This window comes from Lycium barbarum, chromosome 4, assembly GCF_019175385.1.
Source record: "Lycium barbarum isolate Lr01 chromosome 4, ASM1917538v2, whole genome shotgun sequence".
NCBI lineage: Eukaryota > Viridiplantae > Streptophyta > Magnoliopsida > Solanales > Solanaceae > Lycium > Lycium barbarum.
The window spans coordinates 522,797-544,966 of NC_083340.1; the positions used below are offsets into that span (position 1 = coordinate 522,797).

Below are 22,170 nucleotides of genomic sequence, written 5' to 3' on the forward strand. Positions count from 1 at the left end.
ATTAGATAATTTCTTTTTTCCCGTTTCACCCATAATATTAATTACTCACTTCAAATCATTTTTTAAATCCAATAAAAATATGCATCAATTAATATGGGTAAATTGATAAATTATGCACTTTATTTATTATTTCTTAAGGAGCGTGTAAAGTCAAAAGTGAACAAGTAAAAGTGAACGGATGGAGTAATTTAAAAACGAGTAGAGCACTAACATCCAATCCATGTCATCCAACAAAACGAGTATTCTCGACGGAACAACAAATGCCACCACGAAGTAATAACAGTGTAGAAAACAACAAATTGTCCATTCTAATGTGAACATCTGTCTCTTCCTCAATTGACAACTGATGTCCAAACACAAATTATATCATACTAATAACTAAAGCAACACTCTCCCTCAAACCCCACACCAAAGGGATTCACACTAGAGTCTCTAATTAGATCTATCTGAAAGATCAGTTCACCACATTCCCCCAAAGAAAATGGAGATTATGAAAAGCAGAATTGGAATATTAAAACAAAGGATAAGACCACGTAAGTAGGTTTACGTGGTGATACAATCGGAAAGTGGCTTTACGCCATTGGTTATTGTCTCCTGTGGGACAGAATATCTTTGCTTACGTTCCACGCAATTATCTACAGCTCTTCCATTTTCCAATCACTTTATACAAAGTGTCAAATATGGTCATTCCCCTAGTCTTTCCATGTTGAAGAAGAAGTAGACTACTCGTGGAAGCCTTTATTTTTTTTTTTCCCCTTAACTATAGTATTCGGACCATTTTACGCGTATTTTATCCACCAAAAATTGGACAAATAAGATGAATTCATTAAGTGTTTTTATTTTTACGAATTTGAACCTTAGACCTCATGATTCTCAACCTACCGCTATGCCACACTAGTGAATTTGACTCCTCTTTGAAAATCATGTATGATTCATCCGATTAGAAGTGCGAACAAAGTCTCACATTAAAAATTGATAGGAAGGAAAAGCTAGACATAAGATGTAGTTATATACTTAATATGGTATGAAGTTTTTCCGAGAATATCTGCAGACGTGATCCAAAGCGGATAGTGTGGCATCATATTAAGTGTATCATTGGATTGACTTAGTCTAATAACAACAGGGAGATGACTCAGTTCCTATTATCCCTAGTACTAGTACAGTGATATTCCAAAAAAAAAAACACTAGGACTAGTCACTATACTCCCACACGAAAAATATGTTGTTCAAACTGTTTAAAACTAGAAAAACTGTGAAAAAGTTAAAAGCGATGTGGTATCTTAAAAGGGTTGAAATTACCATCTTTGTTTAACTTGCGATTCATAGTATGGCCTTATCCGTTCTATAAATATCCATACCAGATGTTTATATCTTATAATGTCAACATATAATCAAAAGAGAGTCAAATATTGGTCAAGCTACTAAAAAAAATCATGATGATACACTGAATCTCTCCAAAACTGAACTTGTACACCCTGGAGATTCAGTTTACCTTATAAATCCTATTAAAGGAATTACAGACTCACTCTGCAAAAGAACAAAAAATCCATATCCCTTTCTCTTTTTATTCTCCGTGTCAGTATGTTAAGAGGATAAAAGAAAGAGATCAACAACAAGTGTACCATATAGGCAATAGCGGGCCAGTAAGATACTACGGAGTACAATATTAACACACCAGAGCTGGACACCTAGTCTTTATTTTGGCATTACTAGAAAACACTTAACGGCCCACCAAATAGAGACAATCGTGTATATATTTTAGTAGACGTCTTAATATGAATCGTGCAACCTTGAAAACCACAATAGAAAACAGAGGAAAACATGTCTATGAGAGAAATGCCTCCAACAAACTCAGACATTTGTGCTCAATCTATGTCAAGCAGTCTTAAGAAGTGCAAGGACAACATGCGAAGAAGGTTCAATGATGAGCAAATTAAGTCATTGGAAAACATGTTTGAGACAGAATCAAGGCCTGAACTGAGAACAAAACAGCAATTGGCGAAAAGACTAGACCTGCAGCCACGACAAGTTGCTATATGGTTTCAGAACAAGAGAGCTAGATCAAAATCCAAGCAACTTGAATTGGAGTATAGAATGCTTCAAATCAGTTATGAAAAATTAGGTTCCAAGTATGAATTACTGAAGAAAGAGCATGAATCCCTGCTCACCCAGGTAACTTTTATTACTTTTTTCTCCGTTTTTGGGTATGTGTTGTGGGCCAAGAAGTTCAATTGAATTTCCTTCCTGGAAGAATTATACTGTGCAGATAAAGCAAAAATGAACTTCTGGACATGAGGGAAGATTCTGTTTAATTAAATTCTCAACAAACACAACTCAAAGATACTTTTAACACGGTGTGATATTGTCCGTTTTAAACCAAATTTGTATAGTTTTTCCCAAAAGCCTCGTACCATTAAGAGTATCACTATACCTTATATGTAGTTTCTTTTTCTTTTCAACTATCATTGTAAATTTTATTCGCACGCCCTACAGATAGTGGCAAAAGGGATTCAAAAGTTGTTTTATTACTAGTTTAAATCTTATGTGTAACATTCTAATATTTTTTCGAATCTCTTTGTATGAATAACCGGCTCCGCCACTATTAATGGTAAAAGAGCTAGAAAAGCTAACAGAATTGTCTCATTATCTTTACAGTTGCAGAGACTTAGAAAGTTAACTGAAGAGGGTGGCAATGAAGAGATTCAGAATGAAGGCAACAAATTAGAAACCGAGGTGAAGCCAGAACAGTTTGTACCAGAAACTTGTAGCCCTGAATTTGGCTTACCTTTGTGTGAAGACAGCAGGGGAATTGACTATTTGGGACCAGAATCTGATACTTTAAACATGGCACAAATAGCTGATGGTTTATCAGAGATCGAAAACGAATGCAGATTCGAGTCAAGAACGTTTCTTGATGATTCTGCTTGTAGATCACCATTGTGGGAATTTTAGTGTTACAATTTTCCTGCTGTTACAGAACCATTTTGTCAGTAGAACTAAATGACTCTAAACAAATGAGTGGTGGAATAATGAATCAGTAAACAATCATATAGTAAGTAAATGCTTCTAGTTTTCACTGTTTAAAGGATAAGCTTCTTGAAGCAAACTATTTCTTCAGTCTTAATGACAAAACTAAGAAAAAACAGAGGGGTTGCAACTCTGAGTTAATTCCAGCTGCACTCAAAGGTAGGGCATTCCCATTTTTATAGAAACTTCTGTACTCAGTTTTATCTCAGAATCAAGTGACGATACAAATTGATATTCAAAATGCACAGAGGCCATAACATATTCTATAAGGTAAAACAGAGAGGTGAAAGAAGCTCTGCATTAAAAAAGAAGCTGTTTAATGAGATCAATACTTCCAACTAACTTTTGCCAATTTGGGAAAATTTTCCGCAACACGATGACCTTAACTATGTTTTCGCGTCATTTCATTACATATTATCTCATCAACCAAATCTATACCTTTGTTTCCCTTTAGTTTTCATATCATCTCATCAACCAACATTATCACATTACTCAAATCCATGGAAGCAAAGCTCAAGATAGGTTTATATCACAAGTAACGCGTGCTCGAAGATGGGTTATTACATTATCCAAACTTTAAAATTTTGGTCCTAGGATTTATAATCACATATATGTAAAAGCTTAGACAAGTATGAATACTTATTTGCAATTTTCCAAGTTGCTTCCACACTCAAGAGTGATTCCTATGTACGATACTGGTTCATAGGACAGAGAGGAAGCTAGTCGGTCAATTCTGCCCATGATGATTTGTAGAATGATGACAGTGTTAAAATTGACGAGCTTGTAAATTGCCAAACTTCTTAGGTAAAGAGGTACAGAAATAAAACATCCCAAATTGAAGAGAGGAAACATCAAATATAACATCCCACCCTAGAGTGAACCTCTCACAAAAAAGTGAACTTACTCTTGGATCCACAAGTTTAGCCTCACACTTCCTTGTGCGAGTCGCAGAAAAAAAAATCCAATTTTCATATTTTGATTTTGATAGTGACTACGGTTAGGATGTAAATAGAATATATATTGCATGTTTCAACATAAAGTTGAGCTGTTTAACTGGAGTAGATCTTGGCACAATATTATACTATTATATAAGTGCCAAAGTAATGATTTTGTGGTCCTTAGTCACATTCCAACCATCTGGTTGTGAAGTTTGCTAACCAAAGTGATTTGTTTTTCCACATATGCCCTTACATTTGCTATTTCTTACTTTGCAGACCAAAGTGTCTTTCCAGTAAATTGAAATGCTTCCAAACCCTTTTTACATAGCCCTTTAGATCAACTTTTTGCAGGTTAAGTAGGACTATACTTTTTTATATGTTTTATTTTTATCCCTATTTTATTTCTTTATTACTTAAAGTTGTCACATTTAATTTGGTAATATAGTAAACTTTGAGCCTCTTTAAAATGCTTCAAAAGTTATGAATAGTGATGATGCCATATAACATAAACACCAATGCACAAAGATAATAAAAATTACTATTATATATAAGAGCAAATGTGGGACCAATTTTTTTGTTTTTTATTTTTAAGGTCTACTTTTCAAAAGCTATCGAACCTGGAGACTTTTATAGTCCTCACAATAATTTTTAAATTTTTTTAATTAATTACTTTTAAGTCCTAATCTTATTTATTTAAGTCAATTTTTTTATTTTTTGTTTTTAAGATCTATTTTTGAAAAGCTATCTAACCTCCTACCTCATTTTTCATGTTCTTTGATTTTCTGATTGGTGCTCGATGTCCGTATTTGAGCCCAACTAATCCAGATAATTCGCACTGTATCGCGCTTATTCGAAGGGAGCGCTTCCTCCAAAGATTTTTTCCATATCCATGTTCGAACCCCTAATCCCTAATTAAGAGAGAAACAGCTTTATCCACTGCACAAGTTAAATTATGTATTTGTCTTAAAAGTTCATTAACTATGTATAGATTATTATATTTCATTAGTTAAAATATCTACTTTTATATCTTGAGCTTGGACCCGGACTTAGCACGGGCCTCACAAAACTAGTAGAAAAGAAAACAGAGGAAAAGAATAGCCAAAATGGCTTGAATAAAAGCATATATAAAACTATGTGACCAACAACAAAATCTAGCGCATTAAGGAATATGAAAAGTAGCTCAAAAACTTTGATATAGCGCAAACACAAATCCATCAATGTTTAGGGTAATTTGAACGGGCAACACAATAATATATCTAATCAGTTTCACAAGGATCTCAAAATTAGCAACTAAAAGTTGACAGGAATTCAAAATCACCATCTACTTGATCTTCTTCTTAGGCCTCAACTGCAAAGCAAATAAATGATAGATGTTAAGTCTGCAGCCACTGATCAGAGTAACATAATGTGTCTCAAAGAGTTTTATGAAATGCACCTGGTTACTGTGCCCACACTTCTTCTTGCGGCAGTTAACAGCGCGTGGATGCAAACGAGCATAGCACCTATAAAAAAATAAAGGAAAACAATATATCAAACAAGAGTTGTTAGTAAAAATACAAAACTTTGGTTGTCCAGCTTTATCCTACGATCCTTTAAAATAAAGTAAAAGTAAAATGGCTAAGATATTTCATAGTTATTAGCGACCACACTAGGGCAGAGCACAATGCTTCAATGTTTGATCACCGTCAGCTAGGATCCCATAACAAAAACTCATAAACAAACCAAAACCTAAATATTATGATACAAGAGTAAACCACATATATAAATATCCAGCAAGTTTACAGGGTCTACGTGTTATTTTATTTGAAGAGGCTTTTATATACGTTCAAACCACCTTCAGCATGAAACTTTACCAAATGTACGAAATTTGACTAAAGTGAAGGGGTTATGAACCAAAGCTAAAGGGCGAACACAGAAGTTACTGGAAGTTACAAGAGCAGCCAAGTGCTAAGGGAAGATGACTAAGGCCTGCCTTTAACACTATAATTACAATGTGGCTTACAGAATTTACATGTTGCTTCATTGAGGTGTTATTGATAGCACAAATTTTGAGTTTTTTTAAGGAGGACCATGGTCGGTGGAGACCATTATGATCTATTATTAAACTACTAGGTAACATTCTGGAGATTCAACTAAGTCACTACTCCTGCTGCTTATGACCATCATGGCGGGAGATTCAACTGAGTCACTACTCCTGCTGATTATGAAAGCAGGATCAAATGATTAACAAGGAGTTCCCTCACTAATGACTGCTTAGTGCTAAATAACATATACGATCTGGGGACTGAAGAGGTCAACTTTCAGGCCAGCTCTAAATCATTTTTTGGCTACTCCACTCAAAGATTTATGTAGGGTAAAGCATGCAGGTTTAGAGAGTGGATGATAGAGAAATTAAACGGGAGAGGAGGTATGGCAGTAAATCATGTGACATGGAGCCCAGTGGAACACTGGTAAATGAGATTAATAACCATCCCCATTGTACCTCAACCATGGGGAGAAACCAGGGAGAGAGTGCCACTTGTATTCGTGCTAGGTATTTTTTCCTCCTCAACTAATTAATCTATCAAACTGATAATTTCACTTCATATTCATGTGTTGAATTGAATCATTATTTCTTTTCAAAGGACACATTTTGTTAAATCCCATAGATGAAAAGTTAGTGGACACTGATCAACCTTGCTAAAGAGTAAATATTCATTTATCAAGATAAATTTATCCTAGCCAACAGAGAAAAAAATTTCTGTTTGACGGAGAAATTTCTATTTGACAGAGAAAACCATAACAGCAGGAGAGACTCAACAACGTTTCTTTCGATTCTCCAGAGCAAGAAATTTAAACTTTACATGAAGTTCCGGACGCATTGGAATTGCGAGCAACTCTAATCTGATAACGTTTCATTTCAGAACAAAATAAAACTCTAATCGAGCTTAACTAGGTAGTGCACTATTATTGGAAAAACAAGTGCTACTATAATCAATACATCACCGAAAGAGGAGACTATATATAAAGGGATCCATCAGAAAGACTTACTTGCGGCAAATCATCTTGTCCTGATTGTACTTCCTAGCCAAAGCCATCAAAGAAGGCTCAATGATTCCACCACGAAGCCTCAGCACCAAATGCAGAGTAGACTCTGTAGCAATAAAGCATACTTCTCAATAGAAATACTGGCGATAGCCCATAAAAAGGCATCAACTTTCAGCTAAATTAGCAAGCAAACTATGAACCAAGAGAAAGACCGAACATTTTAACAATGGAGCCACTGCAACCACATAAAGACTAATAAGCTCACAAAATTTAAGAAAGAAAGAGTTGGGGTTGATACCTTTCTGGATGTTGTAATCAGCAAGAGTGCGGCCATCTTCAAGCTGCTTACCAGCAAAAATCAACCTTTGCTGGTCAGGTGGAATTCCTATATCACAATACACAAAATCATAATAAGCTTATATATTCACTTATGATAGAAAAAAGACAAGTCCAGTAGAGAGTAGAAAACAAACCTTCCTTGTCTTGAATCTTAGCCTTGACATTGTCAATAGTATCACTGGATTCAACCTCAAGGGTTATCGTTTTACCAGTCAGAGTTTTCACGAAGATCTGCATTTTCGACGCCCCTTACTTCCTTCACGCTGCACTTCTTTCTTATATGTAGGGTTTATAGTCGGATGAAAGCAAACCCGTTGGGCTTGGCCCATTTGTGACTATGCAAATGGAAACCCTATCTTGTGCTCGTCTTTCATTTTTTTTTTTCCCTTCAATGTAAAGCGCAAACAACTTTTTCTACTCAACCTAAATTTATATTTTCACATTATAATATAAGACAACTACGTATATATATATATTTTAAGGAGAAATACTTACGAAACGTGATGATAGTTTTATATTTACAAAGCATAACATTACAAACCCTATAAAAAAATGCTTTTTAAAAAAAAAAATACTATATATTTTTTTCGCTCAAAAATTTATGTATGAAATGTGTATATCTCGCTCAAGGCATAAAAAGTTCGCTCAAATTTTAGTGTATGAAAACAGTATGAAATGTGTATATCTCGTTCAAGGCTTACAAAATCCGCTCAAAATTGTGTGTGTGAAAACAATATGAAATTTGTATCACGTTCAAGTCTTAAAATTTTGCTCCCATTTCCGTACATAAAGTTCATGTTAGATTTCTGTAAAATCAATACAACTATAATAACATTGTATACAATTTTAATACAATATTCAAGACTTAAAATAATCGTTCAAATTTTTTGGTATGAAATGTGTATATTTTGCTTAAGGCTTAAAAAGTTCACTCAAATTTTATGTATGAAATGTGTATATCTCGATCAAGACTTAAACATTACGCTCAAAATTTTATGTATGAGAATGGTATGAAATGTGTATATCTCGCTCAAGAATTAGAATTTCATTCACATTTTTCGTATATAAAATTCATATTAGGTTTCTGAAAAATTAATACAACTACAGCAACATTGTAACAACTTTCATACAATATTCAACGCTTAAAGTTTTCACTCACAATTTTGTGTATGAAAATTATATTAAAAATTTCTCTCACACATACACATTTCATACAGCTTTCACACACAAAAAATTGAGGTAATTTTTTAAGGCTTTGAACCAAAACAAAAATTTAAAATATATATATAATTTATTTTTAAAAAAATTAATGTTTTTTTTATTTTTTTTAAATATATATTTTATGGGAAAAAATAAAAAAATGAAAAATATATGAAAATCCATCATATTTCTTAATATATCGTTATGTTTTGTAGATAAGGAAAACTATTTATATATTTTATAATAAAAAGTCTTAAGTAGGTACCCTATGTAATTTTCCCTTATAATACTCCACAAGTTATGTCCAGCGCTTTTAAACAACTTATGCGTTGCTAGATATAAGCTTAATTTTGAAGGGAAAAAATTAAATAACAGCCCATTTGAAGGGCAAAAATTAAAGACCGGCTCATTTGCAGGTCAAACCGTGTAATTTATTCAAAAAAAAAAAAGTAAATTATTTTCTCTTCTCTAGAAACAGAACATTTATCTACTTTTGATTTTATGCTTAAATGGTTCTCGCTTTTATGCAAGAAAAAAAAGGATTTAAATGAATTTGAGTTCGAGTGAAAGTCCAACTTTTAACCACCTATATATGCTTCCTCAACAACACACTTTTTTTAGGGTTATTTCCTTTCTCTCTTTTTGTTGTTGATTATTAGTTTCAGTTATCCAGTTTTAGACGGAAGAGTTATTATTATCAGTGGTGAAAGGGGATTTTTTTTTTATATGGCTCTATTCACTATCTTAAGAGCACTTATCAAATGAAACCTTATTTCTTTTTATGTCTAACTCTGTTTGTTCTTATCTTCTCCATGATACTAACATATATATATATATATACTATTGTTGAAATGTTGGTCTTCAATTGGTTCATGAATGCTCAAGTTCAAGTATATGTATGAAAGGCAATGGCAGAGGAAATGCACATCAAAGAGGTGATGAATCAACAAACTTCAAGTTGAAAACGTCTCTCTTCTATTCCTTTTTATTTGAAATGGCTTTGGAATATCATGGAAATGCCAAAATATCCCCCCCCCCCCCCCCATCCATGTATTGTTTGTGTCCTAGTACTTACAAGGTGTAGAACTTTTTATTTTTTTTAATCATAATTGAGCTTGGATTTTTGGTGGTGTTTTCAAATGAAAAAAGTAATCTTTTTTTATTTGTGGTTAGTTATTATTTTTTTTAACTAACCGTGATAATTTCCTAAGCTTATACATTCTTCAATGTTAAAAGTAAGTTGAATGGTTACTTTTCTTTTCTTATAGCTTGAAAACTTGTACTAAATTATGATCGAGTGTGCAAAAAAAAAAAAATGCGGATAGATAATGAAGTAATTTTTTTAGTCATAAGAGGTGCGTGTTTCAAAGCTACTCGAAAATATTGCAGCTATATAATGAATAAATGTGCATTGCTTCTTATAATGCATTAAGAAGACATTTTAGCAATACAAAATTCCATTGTTGGCAATTGTTTTTGACCTAATAGAAAATTATGTGACATGATTACCCAATTCAAATCGGAATTCTTCATTCACATTTTTTTTAATCACCAAGGAGCCTGCAAGGTGAGGTGTTCTTTTCTTACTCTATTATCTTAATTTATTAGTAATTTTTAAAGTTTGCTTTATACTCATATAGTTACTGCTTATCCTTTTTATTTTTAACCAAACTTCTTTATTTTTTAGCTCCTGTTTTTTTTTTTTTTTTTATACTTTTTAGATTTTCAAGAATCTATTGGATAAAAATAGTTTAGAAAATGTTCTCGGTATCTAATTACTTGAGGTCGATCCTTAGAGTTTAAGCATTGATCTTTTATCATATTTATCGCTCTTCGCAAGTTTAGCACTAAAATCACCTTCTTAAGAAGAAAGAAGAAGACAATAAAGAAGAGTTTGAAGAATAATTAAATTCTAGGTTTTATCAAGTATTGGGACAAGAAATAACAACAATTTAATGATGAATACGTATAATATTGTATCCATTATCTTTTTTCTCATTGGGGGTTCATGGTTCATCTTTGATTTTTGTCTAAGGAAATGGACCATCATTATTTGAACTCCAAAAAAAAAAGGTAATGATAGAGCAAGTTTGTTATTTTGGTGAATATATATGATAATGGACTTCAACATAATTTATGTCTCACAATCACATAAATAAATTTACAAAACTGAATTAGTTTATCTTATCTAAGTAATTTTTTTTTTTTTTTTTGTTTAAAGGGTTAGAAAGAATGTAGGTTCATTTATCTCTAATTACAACCTCTAATCAATTAACTTAAAGATACTTCTTTTCTATTTATGGAATATAGTTTTTTTTTCTACTTTTCTATGTCAAGAAATATATGATAAACATATTGACTAACTATAAGGAAATCTAATAATGCATACATATAACGTAAAATGATATTTCGCTAAGCGATTAATTATTAAAAATTACATGACAAGTTTTGGACGATATTAATGAACACTAAAATAACATGAGTGTAGTTAATTTTTGAATTGATTTTTTTCAATAACTGGAATTTAATTTGAAATATAAACTTTCTAAACTGTATGTAGTTTGTATTTTTCTTTAAATGAAAGATAAAAACGATTATTTTTACTATAAAGAGGAATTAAGTTAGGAGTAATTGGAAAGCCTTAACTATTAGTATAGATTCTTTTCAGAGAATATGAATATGGATTGGAACGGGTAAAAATTAAATTCAAAGTAGCTATAAAAGTTAGATTTCAAACTTCTTTTTCTACCTAAAAGTTTGTTAAAGAATCACTTTAACAACCTTTAATTATCCTTTACATGCAAGAGGAATATTACTTGACCAGAAAAATAAAGGAGGACCATTAAAAATTAACTAGATAAAATAATGGTCTCCACAAAAATATCAGTCTAAATATTGAAGGAAGCACATACATATTCTAAATAAGATTTGAGTAATAATTTATGATTAATTCCATTTGACATTGACCGCGCATCGCGCGGATATGAATACTAGTGATACTAAAAAATTGATGTGAATTGAAGCACGTTTATTTTGCTAATAAATAAATCAAATCGTATTCATTTTTTATAAGAATTATTACAATTATATTTATTAAAATCATGCACCTTACTTTAAGGATGTTTTGACATATTATCTGCACTCTCGTCCAAGTATTAATTACATATTAACCTCTTGCGTATCACCAAAACTTTTCCTTTAAATGATGAATACGTATAATATTGTATCCATTATCTTTTTTTCTCACGACAGGTTCTTGGTTCATCTTTGATTTTTCTCTAAGGAAATGGACCATCATTATTTGAACTCCAAAAAAAAAAAAAAAGTAATGATAGAGCAAGTTTGTTATTTTGGTGAATATATATGATAATGGACTTCAACATAATTTATGTCTTACAACCACATAAATAAATTTACAAAACTCAATTAGTTTATCTTATCTAAGTAATTTGTTTTTTATTTTTTGTTTAAGGGTTAGAAAGAATGTAGGTTCATTTCTCTCTAATTACAACCTCTAATCAATTAGCTTAAAGATACTTCTCTTCTATTAATGGAATATAGTTTTTTTTTTCTACTTTTCTATGTCAAGAAATATATGATAAACATTTTGACTAACTATAAGGAAATCTAATAAGGTATACATATACTGTACAGTGATATTTCGCTATGCAGTGAATTATTAAAAATTACATGACAAGTTTTGGACGATATTAATGAACACTAAAATAACATGAGTGTAGTTAATTTTTTAATTGATTTTTTTAATACCTGGAATTTAATTTGAAATATAAACTTTCTAAATCGTATGTAGTTTGTATTTTTCTTTAAATGAAAGATAAAAACGATTATTTTTACTATAAAGAGGAATTAAGTTAGGAGCAATTGGAAAGCCTTAACTATTAGTATAGATTCTTTTCAGAGAATATGAATATGGATTGGAACGGGTAAAAATTAAATTCAATAGTTGTGAAAGAAAGTAGCTATAAAAGTTAGATTTCAAACTTCTTTTTCTACCCTAAAAGTTTGTTAAAGAATCACTTTAACAACCTTTAATTATCCTTTACATGCAAGAGGAATATTAATTGACCAGAAATATAAAGGAGGAGTATTAAAAATTGACTAAATAAAATAATGGTCTCCACAAAAATGTCAATCTAAATATTGAAGGAAGTACAAACATATTGTAAATAAGATTTGAGTAATAATTCTCGATTAATTCCATTTGACATTGACCGTGCATCGCACGCGTACGAATACTAATGATATTTTTACCATTCATATTCATTTTTATAAGAATTATTACCATTATATTTATTAAAATCACGCACCTTACTTTAAGGATGTTTTGGTTATATTATCTGCACTCTCATCCAAGTATTAACTACATATTAACCTCTTGCGTATCACCAAAAATTTTCCTTTTCGTTTTTTGGCAAAGGAGGTGTATCAACACATCTGCTCTCACACATTTCTGCTCAACTTATACAAGTACTCTTTACTTAACAGAAGTTCTATGAGACTATGACTAGACTAAACTAAAACTATTACAAGTTATGCCAAGTATGCTAGTCACATTTTTATACAAGATAACAAACTTTATATTAATAATTCATAATTGTATATTGGAGTACTTTTTTCATAAATACAAACCAAAAGATCCCTATATACAAATTCGTTTATGGATCACACTTTTTCTATTCCTGCCTCATATGTTAACCACGTTACTGAAAGCCCATTGGTAGTAATGCAGAAGTGCATTTTGAAATAGATTGGGCTTCAAACTAGTTTTACTGCAAGCACCACACTTGTAACACAAATATGGGCCGAAGGCGCATAGTACATAAGAAGTAGGATCCATCCCTTCAGAAAGCAAAAATAAACACCTTTAAGTACTTAACAACTTAAACAAGCTCAAATTTTGTTCAGATTCTAAAAGGCCATTTTCTCTTGCATTTTGGATAATGCCTTCTCGAGTTGGCTCCATTTTTGTTCCAACGATCCGTTGTAGCCGATCGACATTCGCACTAATCCCGGTGAAATCCCGGCCAACTCCTTCTCTTCGTTGTTTAGTTCGCTACTCGTGCTAGAGCCCGAGCACGACATGAGTGTCTCGTAATAACCCAAACTTACAGCCATGAACCCGAATTGTGTATAGTTTTGCAAGACATTCATCAAACGGTTAGCGCGTTCCTCGGTTTGCATGTCCACACAGAGAATTCCTCCATAACCATAGTCTTTATTAGCCATGGACTTGAGAAGGGCATGATCTGGATGGGCTTCAAGGCCCGGATAGATAACTTTGAGCCCAAGTTTGGTCATTCTTGTAGCATATTCCAAGGCCCGTTTACAGTGTTCTTTCATTCTCAGGCCCAAGTGAGGAAGTCTTTCTGCAAGTTCAAAGGCCACCTTGGGGTTCATAGTTGGGCCCAATAGCATAAGAGACCCTTGATGAAGATCCATCATAGAGTTCACTAGACTTGCTGGCCCACAGACAGCACCTGTGTAATTTTACCAAATTAAACATGATCCTCATGACCTTATCTAACCAATTCTTTAATCAATTTACTTTACTCCAAATAGAAATCCTATTGTAGATTGTCAGCAAAATATTAGGATCCATGTAATCACAGAACAAGATCAGATCTGTCGTGTAAAAATGTTTATCCTCGTTCTGATAACCGATTGTTATGTTAAAAGAGATTATGCAGACAAAATTGCCCCAAAAAATCTTGAACAAACAAAAAGAATGTTATGCTCCATCTTTCTTAATTGTGTCTTTCGTAATTCGTATGGTTTAGTCGGTAATCTATATAATAATGGTCTTTTCAGTTCAATGTTTGTAGAAGATGCCAGACAATGTTTCAAGATAGCTACACAATCAATAAAAATAAAATAAGACCTCTATTGAAATAATTTGAAGATGTGGTAGGATTATAGTATAACAATTTTAATTCCGCATTACCAAACTTAAAAGTATTAGGTTCAGATCACATCAAAGGCTCTATTCCTACTTATTTCTCTTTCTCGTTATTTAACCAAAGAAAACAAACATATTTTTTGGTAATTTGAATATGAACTACTCCATACATAATTAAAAAGAAAATGCATAGTATAACGTACTATCAAGATCAACTGAATCTAAGATGTCTTATATATTGCTCTATAGATACGAAGGAATATTCCTGTGCGGATAGAGCTAAAATATAACAAGACAAAGCTAAAACAGTTAGGAAGACTCCATTTCTGGAGAGTTCACTTCGCTATATGCAGAAGCCACGAGTTTGTTATTTAAAGTACATTTTTTTGCGCGGATTGTCCTTCATTTGGGGTGGTCTTTAATTTTTGCCCTTCAAATTAAGGTTGTAGGTTCGAACTCTAGCTCAATTAAAAAATAATAAAAAATCGCAAGACAGATGTTTAGATTCGCAAGGCAGAACTCTGCAAAATTTTGCCTTAAGGCAGAGTTTTGAAGGCAAGACTCTACCTTGCGAATCCAAACTCTACCTTGTAATTTTTAATTTTTGACCAAGCGGAATTTCGAACCAAAAGCTAAAGAATTTTTAGCGAAGGGCAAAAGTTAAAGACCACTAATTTGAGGGGCAAATATTAAAGACCACCCCAGCGAGGGGCAATCCTGCAAATTGCCCTTTAAAGTAACCAAGCCAAAAGGATGACAAATACTTATACTGATAAGCAGGGCAGGATCTAGACATCTGATTGCGGATTCACGTGTACTCAATAACTTTTACTTAGACATGATAGTTATTAAAAAATTTATTAAATATTTATAAATATTTGATTGTAGACTTATTTATAATATTATTGTATTAACTTGAAGTCGTCGTAAAATTCATGAACTTAGTTTAATAAACCTGATAAGGACATTTAACAATAAATAATTTCGAACACATGTGATCACCTTCAACTTCAAGTAGGTACATGTCAATTATATCACATGTACATGCACTACTATAGAGCTTTAAATTTTGGTTTTAGTTATTAAATTTGTAATTAAATTTCTATGTATATATAATAATTTTTTTTCTAAAATCTAAGTAAAAGCTACAAGCTTGAACCGTCTCAATTAATATAGAGCTTGTGTGGATGGGTTTATAAGCATAATCCTAATTTATGGCTTTAATCACAAATGTTTAAAAATACTTTTTTACCTTACTCAAATAATACAAAATAGTAGTTAAAAGCTATTCTGGCAGCCCTAAATAAGCCAATCCAAACAGGCTCATAGTTATGGGCTTATGGCCTAAGTTAAATGTTTGTCACATATAAATTGAATAAATAAATAAAGGAAGTGGAGTATTAATGACTTCAGTGAAAACCACACGTGTGATGTCACTAAACACTAAGGGCGACAAAAACTATAAAAAATAAATAAATCAAACCTGCAATGATGTCAGCTCCACCGCTAATATACTTTGTAATACTATGAACAACAACATCAGCACCTAACTTCGCAGGTGACAGCACCATCGGAGCAAAAGTATTGTCCACCACCACCGTTACACCTTTATCATGCGCTATCCTACTCAGCTCCGGTATGTTAGCAACCGTCAACGTAGGATTCGATACTGACTCAAAATACAGCACGTTTGTTTTTCCTTCAACTATTGCTTCCTTCACCATTTCTAAATCCTTTATGTCCACAAACGACGTCGTTATGTTACATGCCCTTGGCAAAAAGTGTGTGAGCAACGCGTGGGTCCCACCGTAGAGAGTACGAGAAGCCACCACGTGTCCACCTGCAGCGGATGATGTAGCTTATTAGCTGCAGTTCTACTGAATTCAATATTTACAATTCCACTGATTTCAATAATTTCGACTCTAAATGTATTTATCTATGTTTGACTGATACCTCCTAAAAAGCAATAAATAATTAAAAATAATTAACTTAATAACAAAACTAGGTAAACAGGTCTACAAAAGCGCGTTGCCCATATGGTAAACGCAAACACCTTTCACGATTATGAGTTTAGAGTTACCAAGAGAGCAAAAACAAAGCTCCTAATGGACGATTATTTCTTAATTTTTTAAACTAAATAAATAAGTGAATTTTATTTTAGTACAGTGGACAACTAAAAATAAACTGATAGAGTAATATATACTCCTATATTTGAAAAATACTAAGTAAGTGTTTGGCGACAAAATATGTTATTTGATCAATTAATATTTAGAATTAAGTTAAAAATATATTTAAAAAGTGAAATTCGTATTTGCACATATATTTAATTTGAAAAAAAAGTGAAATTTTTTGTGAGTGAAATAACAAATACGACTTGAAAATTTCATCTAAATTCTTTTTCAAAAAATGTTAGGCAAATATTACTTTGGAAAAGGGCAAAAAAATTAAGAACAAATGGCTCCTAAAAGGAATTGGTGAAGCGACCACGTGTCCACCTGAACTGCACAGCTGTAGCATCACAGAAGATATCGCCGACATGCCGGAAGCCGTACAGTAAGCAGCTTCGGTCCCTTCAAGCGCCGCCATAAGGCGTCCTAGGTTAAGCACGGTCGGATTAAAATGACGACTATATATAAAGAAATCACGGTCAGGACCAAGTTCGCCGGAAAACATACGACGCATCGTTTCAGGTTCCATAACTGTGAACGTGGCAGATGCTTCGATGGACATGTTAACGCCGCCATGTTCGCCGAATTCGTGACGAGCATTGGCTAACGCTGCAGATGGATCGTCGTATGTTAGTGATGATGATTTTGTTTGTTTTTTATTCATGAAGAATTTGTCGTCGTGATGGTCCCAGTGATCATCGGAACCTGATGATCGCTTCTTGTTGGAAATCTTAACCATGTTGGTTTGGTTCAATGTATCTGCCATATCTAAGTAGAGATTTTGGTGGAGATAAAAATAATATAAAGTAGATTTGGGAGATTTGTGTGTGTGTGAGAAAATTTAAGGGGAGAGGGGAGTCTTTATATAATGGAGGAGATGTGTAAAGATAATTAAAGCAAACAAATTAAGGGGAAATTAGGATTAAAAAAGGTTGACTAATTATTTTATTATGTAACTAACAGGTTATGTAATGTACAATTTACATTGACCAAACGAAGAATATTTATACTCCATGTTCTAAGATACTCCCTCCTTATAGCACCGTTTGACTTGCTCAAAATTTAAGGAAGAAAGTTTTTTTTTTTTTTTTTTTAATTTATGGTCTAAAATGAATATTTGGTATTTGTGTGGTTATAAATCATTTCATTAAATTGAAAGGAAAATTTTAAAGTTATGTTGTTTTTAATTATAAAAATGTGGCATTCTTTTTTGACAGACTAATAAGAAAATGGTGTCACATAAATTGAGACTGAACGAGTATGTATTACTTTTAATTTCGCAAGTATTAATCTCTGAAACTAATTTGGATTAGATTATTCAATATTTAAAATTTAATAATTCAAAAATTATATAAAAAATATTACTTAAATTGTTATTCTTCTCATAGTAATATTATGCAAACTACATTTTAAATATTTGGTATAGGTTATACAGTTTGAATCTAAAGAGAGTTACAGATATTTTAGGAAAAGGGGGTATATTGTGTATTGATTGGTTAATAACATGCTAAACATCCAAACTTTAAGGAACACTAGGGCATATATTATAGTAGCAAAATTGAATTGGTAGAACGAATCTACCCGTCCTTCCGACCACGTTGGATAAAGTACGTACTTGGTAAATAATACTTGGAAGTATTACATTCAAAAAATTTCACATTTGACTATATTTAGGATTCTGGTATAAGAATCTTAAGCCGTCTAAAAAAAGACTTTATGACCAATTTAAAGTTATTTTGAAGATCAATAATGACATTTTCATACTACTCCTTGAAATTCTGATTTATTTTCTTTTGTTCACTGCTACGTCTCGACGTTACATATTGGATAATGATTAATCCAAGGTGTGAACCAAATTAACACATTGGATAATGATTAATCCAAGGTGTGAACCAAATTAATACTTCCTAGTTACTTGGTATACTTGTTTATTATTCTAGGAAGATTGTGAAAATAGAGAACTAGGAAAATTTTGACCACTCATTATAGAAGCGTGTTCTAGAATATTTACGTGTACGGCCAAAAATGGATAATGAAAGACTAGGAAGTGTATACTCTAAAAATATGAATCATAGTTGGGAGCCCTTGATTTTAATATCTAAATTTATAACGTAAAATGTGAATGGTGAACGTTAGGAAATTAAAGAGTAATTTTTATACATTGATAATATAAAGAATTAACTTTTAGATTATCAGATTACATTTACTTGTTGTAATATATAATTTGTCTTATTTTAAAAATTACAAATTTCATTTTAAGAAGGATTGCCTTAGATATTTTTTAAATTACGTGATAGTATAAAATTTCCTGACACCATCTGTATATATAAGCTAACCTCTTTATGGGGGCATAGATAGCCATATAACTCATTAGAGTTACATGACTACAAATTCAAAGTCGCTTTCATCTCTCCACGTTATCTGAAAAGGAGGAAGCACGATAAAAACAACTTTGATGTAGTTATGCACATATACAGATTCATTTTCTATTTTTTTTTTCAGAAGAATTAAGTCTATGTAATACCTCATATTTGTGTTAGGGCATATTGGTCATTTGACTTAAAGAAAAAAAAAAACTACAAAACATATACTATAGGCTAAAAGTCCATTGTAACTAAATTTCATTAAAGAGTTAAAATAGATTAGGGGAGGGGTACGTAACGAAGCTATAAGCTTCTGCTGCAACCAAGAAACATGGAAAAAAAAAAAAAGAAGGGAGAGGGGTCCCAACATCAATAATTGAACTACTGTATTTGAAGAGATTCACTGGCATCGAACCGTGAAGGATAAAAGGAGGACCAAATAACCTATTTTTCTACAACCTGGTAAACTTTCTTACTTACAATATGGTTAAGTTTATCCTTCGTGTTTATGTAATTCAATTGGGTATTAAAGGAAGTATTGTCGACAGTGATCCTATATGGTTTAGGTTTATGCACATATTTGGTATAATCTGGATAAAGAATTGGGCAAGTAAGTTGTATGAATAGGTCGGAACTGATAGATTATGGATTAATTGAGTTATGCATAACTTGGGCAGAGATAATTTGTAACATGATTTTTAATTGGTTGGATTTCTTCTTTTGGATCTACAAGTATGTGAGTTCTTTAGTGAGTTTAATGACATGAAAAATGTATATAGGTTCATAAATAATGTCCTTTAGAATCTCTTCCTTATCCTTTTTCTTTTTTTATTGCATTGAGAGAGATGAAGTTAAAGAGGTAGGTTATCATTTATTGTCTAAGGCCCCACAATTATGGGGGGGGGCCCATATTATTTCGTATGTACTGTTTTTTTAAAATATCTAGTAATTTAGAAAAAAGATTACCACGTATTGGGTTGTTGCATAAAAAGGGAATCAGAAAAAAAAAAAAAAAAAAAACAAAAAAACAAAAGGAAGAAAAGTGACAGTTTGGGATTGAGATTGGGAGCGAATAAGAAAAATTGGTGAGAGAAAGATGGAAAATATCATTCATAAAGACAGACAATATTTCGGGGACACATGATTTCATGCTAAGAATGTAGCTCATACATCTTTTCTTTAATAAATTATTGTACTTTATATTTAACTATTTTGCTTTTTGTAAACACTTTTTAACTTTTACTCAATACTCATCACTTATCAAATACAAATGTTCTCTTTATTTTTTATTCTTCAATCGCCAACTAAACTCTTCGGTCTTTATTCTCCATATGCTCAAAATCAATTAATCAAACACTATTTGAGAGGAAAAAGAGCTGAAGATATACTTTGGATTTCTTTTTCAAGTTTCAAGGGTTGTGGATTTTGGAAGAGCGGAAATATTTTTAAATCAAGTTATCCATCTCTTGAATCAAGTTCTATCATTTTATTTTTTATTAGTTTACATACTTTTTATTGATATTAATATTACATCCGTATAAAGTGTCTTTTAAATTTTTGGTACAATGTCTCAAGAAAGATTGAACGGATTAGCTATATAGTCAATTGAAAAAGAACTATTAGAAGATAATGATTATAAAAAAATTATTAGTAATTTTATATATAAGTTTTTTAAAGTTAAGGCCCCTTATTAGAGTTTGGCTTTAGGCCCCCGATATGGTTGAGTCGCCCCTGCTGATGCTTTGAAATTGCATGTGGGACAAGTCCTTTACTTGATATGGTACCGAACAATTTACTTGAGATGTGTACCGGTTATTTTAAATGTTTTCACCATTACGAGATATTTTTTACTATTACTTGAGATGTTTACTGTTATTTAAAATGTTCTCACTGTTACTAGACATGTTTTACTATTACTTGAGATATGATTACCGGTACCGAAATGAAAGTACATGATTTGATAAGAACTAAAATGCCCTGTACTATATTGAAAATACGTTCATACGAGTATTTACTGTTTACAAAGAAAAGTATAAATGGGAGGATACTTTGAAGGATCTTGTAGCTAACGGTGGGTTCGTTAGACCTGGTGCACATTGTATTTACAGATTACAGTTACATTCCTTGCTAGTGGAGAGGTAGAACTAGCATACATGTACCGTTTTCCCTCGAGTAGGGACCTACAATTATATTTGACTCCTTTTACGAAGGGATCCACATGATACAGATTACATGATCCTTTATTGGAAACCTCCCAAACGTAAGATTTGATATGACAGAGTTTATTACCGAAATGTAAATTGATGTATGCTTACATGAAAACAGGCAAGACTGATTATTGTTACCGTTTCTGAAATGACATTTATTTCATGATATTTACTTATTATTATATAAGCATGTTTTATGACTTGTCCCACTAAAAATTGTTGTGGTTAAGTGTTATTACTCATTGAGCAAGCGTCTCACTCCTCGCTATTTTTTTTTTACAGAGACCGTAGGTGATATTGGTGAGGATTTCATTAACTAAAGTGCACGAATTGAAAGTTTCTAGTGAGCCCCGCAGTTGTTCGCGTAGGCGAAGAGTCTATTTATTTGTTATGGTCTTTCCTTTCGAACTCGTAGAGTTGCTCCACAGTCATTTGAATTGTTCCATGAGTATTCTTTTATTATTATAGACTTGTGACTAGCATTAGACGTTCTTCCCGTATTTTGGAGATGGTTTTAGTACTGTTACGTTGAAAACAGTTGATTGAGGATGAATGCGGTTTGTTTGGTTGATATTGGTTATTTCTGTTGTTGATTTTGAGACAGATTTTTTTTTTGAATAGTCATAAAAATAGGGGAAACTTTGCCCGAATTTCAGTAAATTCCCGTTAAGGCTTCCTTTGGGATCCTACCCTTAGCACCGGTCATGGCCCTAAATTGGGTTGTAACAGTCTACTAAGAGCAAAAGCCAAAATATTCACTAAAATTTGCTTGAGGTACGTGGCTAGAATATAGTGGCAAGAGGCCCAGAGTATTAAAATTACTTTTCTGAGTTATGACAAAGAATGCGAACAAATGGAGCATGCAAGGAGAACGAAACTGTAACTTCACAAGGTTAAATATCCATGGCATTATTATAAGCTTAACATGAATGAAAACAAAATTTGGTTTGTGTCATTATTTTCCTTCTACGTACGATATTTTGT

At 32.2% G+C, this 22,170-nt stretch overlaps 3 protein-coding genes across 3 annotated transcripts; 1 reads left to right on the forward strand and 2 right to left on the reverse strand.

Moving 5' to 3' along the window:
- Positions 1 to 1,476: 1,476 nt before the first annotated feature.
- Positions 1,477 to 3,091, forward strand: LOC132634711 (homeobox-leucine zipper protein ATHB-12-like). Its single transcript, XM_060350733.1, has 2 exons — positions 1,477 to 2,172; positions 2,656 to 3,091. Exons 1-2 carry the CDS (start codon positions 1,822 to 1,824, stop codon positions 2,950 to 2,952), a joined length of 648 nt encoding a protein of 215 aa, XP_060206716.1. The 5' UTR covers positions 1,477 to 1,821; the 3' UTR covers positions 2,953 to 3,091.
- Positions 3,092 to 5,132: 2,041 nt separating this feature from the next.
- LOC132634712 (ubiquitin-ribosomal protein eL40 fusion protein) lies at positions 5,133 to 7,625 on the reverse strand. The gene is made up of 5 exons (XM_060350734.1): positions 7,466 to 7,625; positions 7,291 to 7,377; positions 6,996 to 7,098; positions 5,401 to 5,467; positions 5,133 to 5,313 (listed from the first exon to the last, which is right to left on the reverse strand). Exons 1-5 carry the CDS (start codon positions 7,566 to 7,568, stop codon positions 5,287 to 5,289), a joined length of 387 nt encoding a protein of 128 aa, XP_060206717.1. The 5' UTR covers positions 7,569 to 7,625; the 3' UTR covers positions 5,133 to 5,286.
- Positions 7,626 to 13,105: 5,480 nt separating this feature from the next.
- On the reverse strand, positions 13,106 to 17,462 carry LOC132634713 (methionine gamma-lyase-like). The gene is made up of 3 exons (XM_060350735.1): positions 16,944 to 17,462; positions 15,932 to 16,288; positions 13,106 to 14,029 (listed from the first exon to the last, which is right to left on the reverse strand). Exons 1-3 carry the CDS (start codon positions 17,380 to 17,382, stop codon positions 13,461 to 13,463), a joined length of 1,365 nt encoding a protein of 454 aa, XP_060206718.1. The 5' UTR covers positions 17,383 to 17,462; the 3' UTR covers positions 13,106 to 13,460.
- Between the last annotated feature and the right edge of the window lie 4,708 nt (positions 17,463 to 22,170).